The sequence below is a fragment of the Dermochelys coriacea genome, chromosome 3 (genome assembly GCF_009764565.3).
Source record: "Dermochelys coriacea isolate rDerCor1 chromosome 3, rDerCor1.pri.v4, whole genome shotgun sequence".
Lineage (NCBI taxonomy): Eukaryota > Metazoa > Chordata > Testudines > Dermochelyidae > Dermochelys > Dermochelys coriacea.
The window spans coordinates 166,488,233-166,500,500 of record NC_050070.1 but is presented as its reverse complement, the minus strand read 5'-3'; the positions used below and the strand labels follow the sequence as shown (position 1 = coordinate 166,500,500).

Here is a 12,268-nt window from a genome sequence, read left to right as displayed (position 1 = left end):
AGCATCAAATCCTGTAGCCTTGTTTCATTCCTTGGGGTCAAGCAAAACTCCCACTGATATCAATGAGTGAAATCCCGGCCCCTATGAAGTCAATGGCAAAATTTGCACTTATTTCAATTGGGCCAGTATTCCACCCAATAACTTCAATGTACGGGATTTGTCCCACTGATAAATAACTATTACACTCAGAATATAGCATTATGAATTAGAATGTTATTGCACTCAAATTAAACAGTGATTATAATAAAACATAATGGAAAGATAAATATGCATTACAGAATGTCATATATATTAGTACTTCTCTCATATGCACTGATTCATTTATTATTCATTTCAGTATGGCTCACAGTCCACTGGAAAATGGTATGGAAGATTTCTTTAATAACTCTCAGTGCTAATTTAATTCTACTTAAACACACACATTCTAGTGAATGCCACATGCTTTTCAGCATGATTTTATGTGTAAATCAGGATAATATGTTTTCAGATCATTAAGTAAAAGGAAGCATGAACTAAAACCTATTTAATCAATGAGGTATTGCTTTTAAACTACCACAAGGTCATAAAAAAGATAATTTCAAAGCTATAAGTTTCCTAATTGTAATCAACAACAAACTAATGATGAAAGAAAGTATATCCTAATGGCTATCATAAACTTGTGCACATCCTTACCTATCTTCAGAGATCCTGTATCTTTTCATTTTTTAAAACTGTCAGCACCAAATTTCTGATTCCTTCCTTCAAAATCGAACAATCACACACAGATTAAATGCGATGTTAATGGATAGCTTCAATAAACAATTTATCTCCGATTTAGTTTATTATAATAAAACTATATTTTTGTTTCTTAGCATTGGATAGAGGCTAGTCCACTATTAGAAGTGTACAGTATATTATGTGAATTGATCCTCTTTTCCTGTTGAAGAATTGTCCATACACAGTTTACAATTTTTCCTTAGTCAAAGTTATTTGCAATACATTTGTTTACAAATAATTTTTGGTCAGTACATTATTTGCAAACATATCGTTGTGAGTATTATTTGATATTTGTATTACGTTGGCTAGTTTTTACTGTATATGTAAGTTCCCTGCCATTGTTCCTGGTCCTTTGCTCCATAAATATACTACTAAGGATCAGCTTGTTGTTTAGCTCTCATTTATAGGTTCAAAATTCACTTTTAGGAATATTCACTTATGTTTCACTGTTTCTGCAAACATCCCTGCTAGAAAATTCATTCATTAGAATATTAATATAAAGACAATACAAAAGGGACACAAACTCATCTGACGTGAATTCAGGCTTTCATTTCAGTGAGTATTCAGATAAAATGTTTGCAGGTATTTGTTCAGCTGTGGTATGAAGCATATTTCAAACTCTTCTTGATAGATAACTTACCAAAAGTGCACTAGATCCTCAATTGGTGTAAATCAGTATAGTTCCATTGATTTCAGTAGATCTACACCAATCTGTGATTCCAGCCAGTATGCTGCTGAAACTGAACTTTACCATTAACAAACCAACCACTTCAAGATATATCCAACCAATACTGTTTTTGTGCATAGCTTACACTTTCTATACAAAATCTGATTACCCTCTGCAGCTTGCGCATCTATCTAGGTTCTTGTATCAGACTAGCCTATCACTATACTAGCTGAGTGCCTCTCACAAATAAACAAAAACTGCAGGACATTTCACATTCACACACACACAAACTTATGGATATCTACCTCTGCCCAGATATCTTACAGTTTTTAAGATGTGCAATAGGTTGTATTAGAAGCTGAACCCAACCGTTTTGCGAGTAACAGTTGCTAAAGCAAACATTCCTCTGAACTTCAAATACTAAGGGCTTGGCTACACTTACATTTTATAGCACTCTAACTTGGTGGCTCAGGGGGGTGAAAAATCACCCCCCTGAGCGCAGAAAGTCAGAGTGCTTTAAAGCACTAGTTTAAACAGGCTCCCAGCGCTCGGAGCTAATCCCCTCGTGGAGGTGGATTACCAGGAGCGCTGGGAGACCTCTCTTCCAGCACTCGCACATGACCACACTCACACTTCAAAGTGCTGCCGCGGGAACACTCCCGCGACAGCACTTTGAATTTCCAGTGTAGCCATGCCCTCAGTTGCAATAATAAACAATGTGTTCAACAGAACAACACAGCACAACATAACGGTATATTTGTAACATGCAGAGTAACAGAACTTTTTTTCTACTTACCCCCTGGAGGCATGGCTATTGTTATGGGATCACTTATCACACAGCCTTGGCTATTGGAAGCATTTACTTGTATAGTGTAGTTAGCAAATGGAATCAGTCCTCTAATGGGCACCCATATGTTGGATTCTTTGCTGCTGTGTAAGATCTTTGTGCCATTTACAATAGTGTAATTAGCACTAGCTGTTAAAAACAAAAAGGTGGGGAGAACAATAGTTAGATTTTATACTGCAATTCCTATTCTTTATGGACCAAGATCTGACACTACTGGTGTCAATGCGGATTTTGCCATTGACTTCAATGGGAGGAAGCGATGACCCCATTTGAACATTTAATATTTTGTGCCCAATTTTCTCCTTTCTTCATGAATAGCTTGTGGTATTTGTAAGGTACCATAAGAACTAACCATACAGTACAGAAAGAGATTGCTATCGGCTGAAAACATGGGCCAACATTTGAGAGTTATTAGTGTTCTGACTGTTGCTTCAGAGCTGTTCAAATGATCAGGGTCATTCAAAAAGTTTACGGATGAAATCCTGGACCCATAGAAGTCAACAGCAAAATTCTCATTGACTTAATCGGGCCAGGATTTCTGCCTAGAAATTTGTACTTCCATTAAAGCGGTAGATCACTCCCATTTGCATACGTGAGAACTACAAACATTGGTTGAAAAGTACATGGATTCAAATGTGATTTTGCACCTAGTAAAGGAGGAAGAAAGATTGACAGTATTCTATTTTATGAAGTGTCCAAAGAAACCTACAGTCTTTCAGTTGAACTGGGAGATTTGCATGACTAAGTCCCTTAGGCCTCTTGGAAAATCCAACCCTTTTATAATCCCAAAAACCCTGAGACAAGAGAGAGGAGAATAGGGAATTTTCACTTGGGTATATGAGAGCAAAACTGGGCTCATTTACTGTACAATGTTTTGAACATATAAAATGCTATACAGGTGATAATACAATCATTATCATCTCCCATTAAAGTCAATGTGAATTTTGCATAAAAATCAGTGGTAGGGTCACAGAAGTGTTCAAATACCACAGTGACAAGTATCTGATTAGACAGAATATCTAATAGCTTAACGGAAAGATGTAGAATTTTAAAATATCTGGAATAAAGGCAATATGAGTTGTAATTTTCAAAAGCAGTGGATCTAGTTCTCCAGACTGAGTCCACTGCAAAACCAAAATACAACAGATATACATATTTCAAAATAATAATAATACAAACAAATTCTGTTCTAGTTACATCTTTGTGAACGCTCACTGGGCTTCATTTTTCTCTCTGCATGTTTAATATGCATTGTTAAAACTGAGCACATTGTTATGCTTGAAGCAGTTCTTCAAACACCACTTTCAATAGCAGTTCCAACACATTCAGTTACATCCTCACACACAGTAGTAAACTCAGGCCAGCGCACACTCTGAGTGTTCTCTCTATGCAGCTATCATACGCTGATTTGGTGATTCTTACAAACATTTTGTAATTCGCTTAAAGGTATTGGCCCCAAATTGCAGCCATGCCACTTTCTTGATGTCAACAGAATTGCATGGGTGGAATTTAGGGCACAGTTTTGATTGTTCCATAGCTAAAGTATTGTAAATTTACTTCCTCTGGTGTTTTTAACTTTTAGTCTTGCATTCCTTTTTTCAGTCTCCACTGAAGTCCAATTTATCTGTTGGCCAAATTCTGCCTCCATTACAATACCGCTGAGCAACACAGTGTATTACAGGGACAGATGCTGATCTCATTTGCACTAGCATAAATTCAAGTAACTTCACTAAAGTTAATAAATTTAATCTGGATTACACCAGTGGAACTGAGAACTATGCCAATAGACCCTATTTTACATGCTGTAATGAGGAACGCATTTTGTCTCATGCAAGAAATCTGGCCTAACACCTCTTCACATTCCACAAAAGGTACAGATAAACTCCTGCAAAGGTAACATTATTCACCTGAGACCATCCTTATGCAACCCCACACATTTTACTCCTGCTAGAAGGGAATTGTGAATGGGGCCATTGCTTGATCTGGGTGTCTGTATATGCATCTCAAACCCCTATATGCCTCTCAATGAAGCAGTCTCTCTTTGTATTTGTGCTTTCACTACTGTTTTATGAACAACACTGAAAGCACAGAAAACACAATAAAGTGCAAACTCCAACTCCATATACACATACAAGTCCTAATTTATGTAATCTACCTAAGGGCTTGTGTGGGCTATGATAAAAGGTATATATTTAAAACCTGTTAGTGAATATGTTCTCATGAATAAGTTTTAAATACCTAGTGTAGACAAAGCAAGATATATTTTAACACATTAGACCTTCATATTGTAACACAGGCTCCCCAAGGTTCACCTCACTCAACTAATGTGTTAAAATGTATCTTGCCCAGTCTACACTAGGGTTTTTAAATGTATTAAAACCTTTGATGCTAGACTATACAAGCCCTAGATGAGCACACATGATTTCCCTGCCCACTTGTTTATGTTCCTTATATTTTAAATCTCTTTCCAAATAAGTAACAAGCAACAGTATCTTATTTTTAAAAATGCAGTTTAGGGGGGAAAATCGACAAGGCAACACGTTGTTCTAAGTTGTCAGGATAACAGCATTAATACTCAGTAATTACACAATTAGTTGTAACATTAAGTTCTAGTTATAGCAGAATGATTACTCGGCAATTATAAGAAGTATATAATTACTCAATAATTATGAGAAGTATGTAATTATATAACCATATTATTCAGCTCAAAAATGAACTTGCACATTTACAATGAGTTAGTTAGACAACACAGCAATTCAGATTCTTCACTGCTTTATATATTTATAAACTGAAGAGCACCGACCATTTTCCTAACACAGACCAAGAGTTTCTTATTGCCATTCCCAGCCAAGCTACTTACAGCTACTAGCAAAAATAAATATTAGAAAAATATTTTTAAAATGCAGGTCCTCAAATTGCTCCTGCTCGGAGTGACATGCAATGTGCAGCTTTACCACTTTTCACTGCATAAACTTTGCTTTCAGTGGGCTGGAAAATGCAGCCGCATTGGTTCAGCCTGACAGAAAGTGCTATGATGATAAGCATTTCATATCACCCTATGTCATTCCTGCCTAGTCTGCCTCAGCTTGGTCCTTATTTGGGAGTATAAGTAGATTGTGCATCTCTCTTTCCAGTGTTCATGTGTGTCTCTTCCTCCACCCCTCTTAGTTCCAATCTCAGCTTCCTACAGAGGCTGTGAACAATAGTTTGAGACACTGTTAAATCCTTAAGGAGAATGGTTTCACTTTGGTTAAACAGTACCTCACAGTACCTGACATGACCAATCGCTGATGCTTCATTAGAAAAGTTCCCATCACCACTTTGCTGACATGCCCATTCTGGAGGAGCATTCCCAGGTAGGAAGAAAATAGCTTCCCCCAGAGCCTGCCAATCTTACCTCTGAATGGCCTGCAGTGCTCTCAGAGATATGAACCCCTCCACACATACATGCACAGCTTTTCTTCACGATCCCAGGTTTCCCCAGGTTCCTTGATCTTACTCACTCCCAGAAGGACTTTCTTCCAGTCAGGCTCCCTCCTTTTCTCCTCAACTCTGCCTGATTCTGATCTCATTTACAGTTTTTTGCACCAACGTAACTTCACTGACTTCAATGGAGTCACTCCTCATTTACACCAAGACCAGTCCTCATGATTCTTTCCCCTCCCAGCCACCTGAATGAAGCCTGGATTTTTTCTCTCTTGACTTACTGCTGCTACCTATATTGTTACGTGTGGATCATAAGGATCCTGCCTTAATATAGCTCTTCCCCCATGTCTGTGTTTTATCATGTCATTATGATGATACTCAAAGACCCTCCAACTAAAGGCTACCAAAAATAAGTTTACTGTCTTACTTTCTGTTAAAAAAGAACAATATCTATCTAGAAACACAGAAAAGAATATGCAGAACAAGAAAAAAGTAAAGTAGTAAAAACATCCTTTTATAATTTATAGACATTCCACCTGTACATCATTGTAAAAAAAGTGTAAAGCTTTACACAGCATTCTAGTTGGTGGATGTTTCTAGTTGAAGGGTCTCTGTATCATTAGAAGTACAGTTCAAAAGGGGTTCCAAAGCAGCTGCACATCCTTTCTGTAGAACACCAGTGTAAATAGATGCATAAAATTCATGCAGCTTGGTGGTGCGTAAATTAATGCTGTCCTGGGTACATCATCCTCTGGGGTTCACTAGATTGAAACAACATAAACGGGTATCCTTTTCCATTCTTGTTATAATCATTGTCACAAGAATTTTAATGCCTCATATATTCCATAATTTTTTTCTGTGTGCTGTACTGCTCTGACCTTTTCAATATTCTGTAATTTGACTGGCTGGCCATTTCAAGTTCTCTCCTTTTTACGGCCTTATTAACTTGTGGGGAAGAGGTGAAATGAACAGCCAATCAGAATACATAATATTGCAAAGGTTACAGTAGTACAGTATTGTACCAGCAGACACAGAATACTGTATATTAGGTATTAGCATTCTGATATCTTATTCATGTGACAAAGGTTGTAACGAGAACAGAAAATGGCATAACATGAAACCATTCTCACGACTAAGACTATAATGAGAAAGGAAGTAAAATAACCCAAATACATTCTTTTAACATTCAAAAACTGTATTTTTGTAAGAATGTTTCTCTTTTAAGGTAGCCTTCCCCATCTGGATAAAAATTTATACTTTGAAGCAGAAAAGATGTTAAATTGAAAAACTGCATCCTGTACACAAAATGACAAAAGTACATTCTGTATCAAGTGGGCACACCTTCCTCAAGGAACATTGGGTACGTTTATTACTATTATTATTCAAGTCCTTGATTACTAAGGCAATACATTTTCAATGCCAAGCAGTTTACTGAGAATGTAGAGATTTGGGGTAGGAATTTTCAAACTAAGTTCATTACTGGACATTACATGAACATTAAAGAAACCATGATGCTTTTCATAAGAGCATTGTTTTTTTCCCTGGCTTGGCGTTCTTGGATGAAAAAAATTTCTCTCTCCACCCCTGCGGGCAGTGTATTGTATGCTGGTTGACTGCTGTTCTCTACCCTAGAAGGGGCTACATTTTACATGTATGATATGTGAAAACTGCTGTGAAATCATTTGAGATGAAAGGCACGCTATAAAAATAAAGTACTTATGCTCATATACATATTTAATACTAGATTGTTTCCTTTTAACATTATGTTAGCGTCCAGGAAAATATGGTGTTTTTGTCACATTCTAGTCACAAAGACAAGATAACAAATATTTTCTACTACTGTACTTCAGAAGGCACCTTATTTGGTGAGACTGAGTTTAAGGCTTTGCTTCATGTTCTGAAACATGATTTCTGACTTCTACTGTTCTTATATGGGGCCAGATTCTGATATCCTTACTTACATTGAGTAGAATCTTGCTCCACAAATACTCACATTGACTTCAGTGGGACTGCTCATGCTGTAAGGTGCTACTGAATGAGTTATAGTATCATAGAACTTTCATCTGAGGATCTCAAAGCACTACATAAACATTATCTAATGAACCTGTACAACACCCTATGCTTATTTTTATACCTATTTTACATGTGGGCAAACAGGGATACAGAGGCTAAGTGTCTTACCTCAAGTCACAAAAACAGTAAGTGGCAGAACTGGGAACTGACTCCAGCTGTTCTCATGACCAGACTACCAGCTTAACTATTAGATAACATTGCCTCCTTATATACCTACAGCAAAAAAAAAAAAAATTCCCCCTGAAATTTTGGATAGATGAATACTGGACCCAAATTGTATTTAGACTTCAATATAAATTATTTGTGAATAGAAAGAATATGAAGAGCCAAACAACAATACAAGATTCAAGCCCTCCTTCATTTTCCCATGAAGGAAAATCTAAAACTGCACAAAACCACCTTCTCTTCTCACAATCCCACACCTTCAACCTCAACAACTTAATCTTCCAGAACTATGTCCTGCCTTACCAGTTAGCCACCCACCTCCTTACCCTCACGCCTTCATTTGATCACAAACCCTGTATCAACTCCCTCCCTTCACAGAAATGATCACTCAATTCACCTTGCCCTCACTCACTCTCTCTCTCTCTCTCTCTGATCATTTAATGTCCATGTTACCATTTTCTAACTTCCTTCAACACAGCTTACCAATCCTCATCAACTCTCTCCCCACTTGGCCCTTCCAAAATCTCCAATCCATTGAAGTCCATGGCTTCTCTACTGCTCTCAAATCTCTTTGCCCTGTTTTCTCTCCTCTGTTGTTTCAGTTGTTGATTCCCTTCCCTCTGCTCTCTCTCTTTGTCCCTCTCCATGACCAAAAAGTCCATCCCTCCAACCCCAGGTGTGCCCAGACTTGTATTTCTCTCTATTTCTGGTTCTGTGCCACTGAACACCTCTGGAGAAAGTCCTGTGACCATAGAGACTCCCTCCACTACAAGTTTGTTCTATCTTCCATTGATTCTGCCATGTTGTCCAGCGCTCATGAATTCCATTCCCAAAGCCGAAGCTGCGTATTTACTGCCACCTAAAATCCTCCCTCCACCACTTTCTCCTCCCCTTATGTTTCTAGTATAGTATTTAGAATTAAAAACAAAAGACACTACAAATTCATTGTACACTACAAATTGTAATGCATCTGATGAAGTGAGCTGTAGCTCACGAAAGCTTATGCTCTAATAAATTTGTTAGTCTCTAAGGTGCCACAAGTACTCCTTTTCTTTTTGCGAATACAGACTAACACGGCTGCTACTCTGAAACCTACAAATTGATTTTATGCCATTAAGAAAGCATATTATATTTCCCCCCATTTTTATTTGGGTGGATATCACATTTTTTCAGTGTCTTCCCAATTACCATGACAATGTTTAAAGTGTGAGTTTTCTGTTTTTCAGTTTGAGTTATTGTTCCTCTTTTCAACAAATAGTTATTTTTCCAGATGAGTGCACTGCCACCTTTGTCTCAATCAACTGAGCAGCTATTTGTTCCTCTGCTCTTGGAGCTGGCAGATGTATTGTTCTTGCACATAGATCATGGTCTCAAGCCTTGAAACAGTGCTCTGTAATTGAGAGTCTCTCTTATCATAGGCTACCCTTATTCCCATTTTGAGAGTTTGGAGATGGTTGCTGGATGCTATGAGAGCTCCTTATAAAAGATGGGTAGCTCAATGTTAACTGTGATAAAATGGCAAATCCAACTACCGCGATCAATCCCAAATGAGCATCTACTCTTATTAATAATGAATAGCTCCCAACTTTTGTATGATCCTTGAACTGAAAGCACTTTTCCTTTTTTTTACACTTTTCCATGATAATTAAAACATGTTACAATTTTAAAATTGAAAGGTACAGAATATTTAAAGAATAAAGAAAAAGGGCATATGGCCCCTCACAGCAGAGGACTCAGAGTCTAAACTCTTGAGTTCCATTCCTGAATACAGCATTCAGTCTCTCTCTGATTTAGTTTCCCTTTGTCAATTGAGGCTAATACTACTTACCTATCTGACTGGGCTGTGGTGATCATTAAGGTTTGTGAAGTACTTTCAGAGCCCCAAACGAAGAGCCCTTGTAAAGGGAAAGTATTATTATCAATGCATGAAAATTCCTGCTTATTCTTATCAGTGCAAAGAAGTCTAAATCCTAACATGGCAAATGGGAAGGGGCATGTCTTTATTTGCTCACTCCTTTTTATGGACTAGACCAGGGGCGGGCAAACTTTTTGGCCTGAGGGCCACATCAAGTTTCCAAAATTGTATGGAGGGCCAGTTAGGGGAGGCTGTGTCTCCCCAAACAGCCAGGTGTGGTCCAGCCCCCATCTCCTATCCAATCCCCCCCCACACTTCTTGCCCCAACAGCTCCCCCAGGACTCCTGCTCCATCCAACACTCCCTGTCCCCTGGGACTCCTATCCCATCCACCATCTCCTGCTCCCTGTCCCCTGACCACCCCAGGACTCCCACCCCTAACTGTCCCCTGCCGCCCCATCCAACTCCACCTTTCATTCCTGACTTGCCCCCTGGGACCTCTGCCCCATCTAAACACCCCTTCTCTCTGTCCTGACCACCCCTGGAACCCCTGCCCCTGACTGCCCCCTGCCGTCCCATCCAACCCCCACTCCTTCCTGACTGCCCCACCCGGGACTCCTGTCCCATCCAACCCCCCATGCCCTGCCCTCTGACCTCCCCAACCCCTATCCACACCCTGCCCCCTGACCACCACCCCCAACTTCCCAGCCCTCTATCCAACCCCCCCTGTTCCCTGCCCCCTTACAGTGCTGCCTGGAGCACCACTGGCTGGCGGCAGGTCTGCAACTGTGCTATCCAGCTGCCAGAGTGTTGCGCTGGCAGCGCGGCATGCTGAGGCTGCGGGGGAGAGGGAACAACAGGGGAATGGCTGGAGACTAGCTTCCCGGGCCAAGAGCTCAAGGGTCGGGCAGGAGGGTCCCGCGGGCTGGATGTGGTCCGCAGGCCATAGTTTGCCCACCTCTGGACTAGACGGTGGGCAGAATTCACAGGCCAGTCTAAGGATGAAGTGCCAAAGCAGGAGCTCTTGGAAGAAACATACCTCAGGCCGGCACATGGGTTTCAGAGGGGAACCAGCTACTTAGAATGAAACATGTATCTGTTCCTTCACCAGCCTACTTTGCTAGCTGGTGCAGGGAAGGAAGAGTCATGGCTAGGGGAGATGAGCAAAGTCATTACACTTAATGGATGACTACCAATGGATGACTAGCCCCAGTTCAAGGTGGGAGAAAGTTCCTTGGACACTCTCGCCTACCTCTTGCTCATCCAACTGAGTCACAAGTGTCTTGCCAGTGAAAAACCTGTGTGTTCACACCCTAACTTTCCTTGGCTGTTTGTAAGTGGAAATATCTGTCTGGGAAGAGAAAGTTCTCTTTGAATGAACCATTTACTACTTTCTTACTGTCATTCAAATCATCTACACCCCTTTTACCTGAGCCTCTCACATTACTAAGAGCTTCTATTTCATATAGCACAACAAGGAAAGTGTTGAAGCTACTGCATAAGGACATCCATTCTTGTTATTTAGTATTTCTACTGCAGTCACATCTAGGGACACCAATCAAGAAAGAGGGCCTCATTGTGCTAGGCACTGTACATACGCACCATGAAAAAACAGACCTGACCTAAAGAGCTCATGATCCAGCTTTTTGTTTCCAACATGCAGAGTTTAGCTAATAGTGGGCTGCACGATAACCAGGAACAAAAATTTCTGCAGTGCCTACATTATCATGGTGTTAGTTAACTGAGAATGGTGTTAGTTAACTGAGAATCAGTGAATTCAAATTAAAACACTAGTAAAAAACCTCCGGTCTTGACAGACCCCTAGAGTGGGATGAGTATAAAATTGAAGAACTACTAACTGGTATGTAACCTATTGCTTAAATCCACCCCTGTACCAGATGGCCAGAGGATAGCTAATGTAATGCCAATTTTTAAAAAGGTTCCAGAAGTGATCCTGGCAATTACTGGCCAGTGAGCTAACATCAGTACCATGCATATTGGTTGAAACTATAATAAAGAATAGAATTATCATAAATGAACATGATATGTTGGGGAAGTCAACAGGACTTTTGTAAAGTGAAATCATGCCTTGTGAAACTATTAGAATTCTTTGAGGGTGTCAACAAGCACGTGGGAAAGGGTGATCCAGTTGATCCACTGTACTTGGACTCTCAGACAGATTTTGTCAAGGTCTGTAGCAGGGTTGCTGGTTCAGTCGGCATGCCTTTAGACTCCGACCTCAGTTTCTCTTTTCTCCCAGTGTGTCCGAGACCCTGGATGGAGTTCAACTGAGTCAATTTCCTTGGCAGAAAACCCCTGGCCCTGCCTGTCACAGTGCTAGGTGTAGGGAATCTGAGGTGAGAAGGGGGACTCCGGTCCTCCTGCTTCTCTGGGTCCCAGCCCAGTACCCTGAAAATGTGACAGCATGGGCTGGCCTATGTATGGCCTACCTCCTGTTCTCCTTCCCCTGGGCTACTTCC

General features: G+C 40.0%; 1 protein-coding gene across 1 annotated transcript in view; it reads right to left on the bottom strand.

Annotated features, from left to right (window-relative positions):
- Positions 1-12,268, bottom strand: part of USH2A (usherin) — a 590,403-nt gene that overhangs the window by 216,990 nt on the left and 361,145 nt on the right. The window contains 1 exon segment of the mRNA XM_038396580.2: positions 2,220-2,399. Coding sequence (XP_038252508.1) covers positions 2,220-2,399 — 180 coding nt within the window.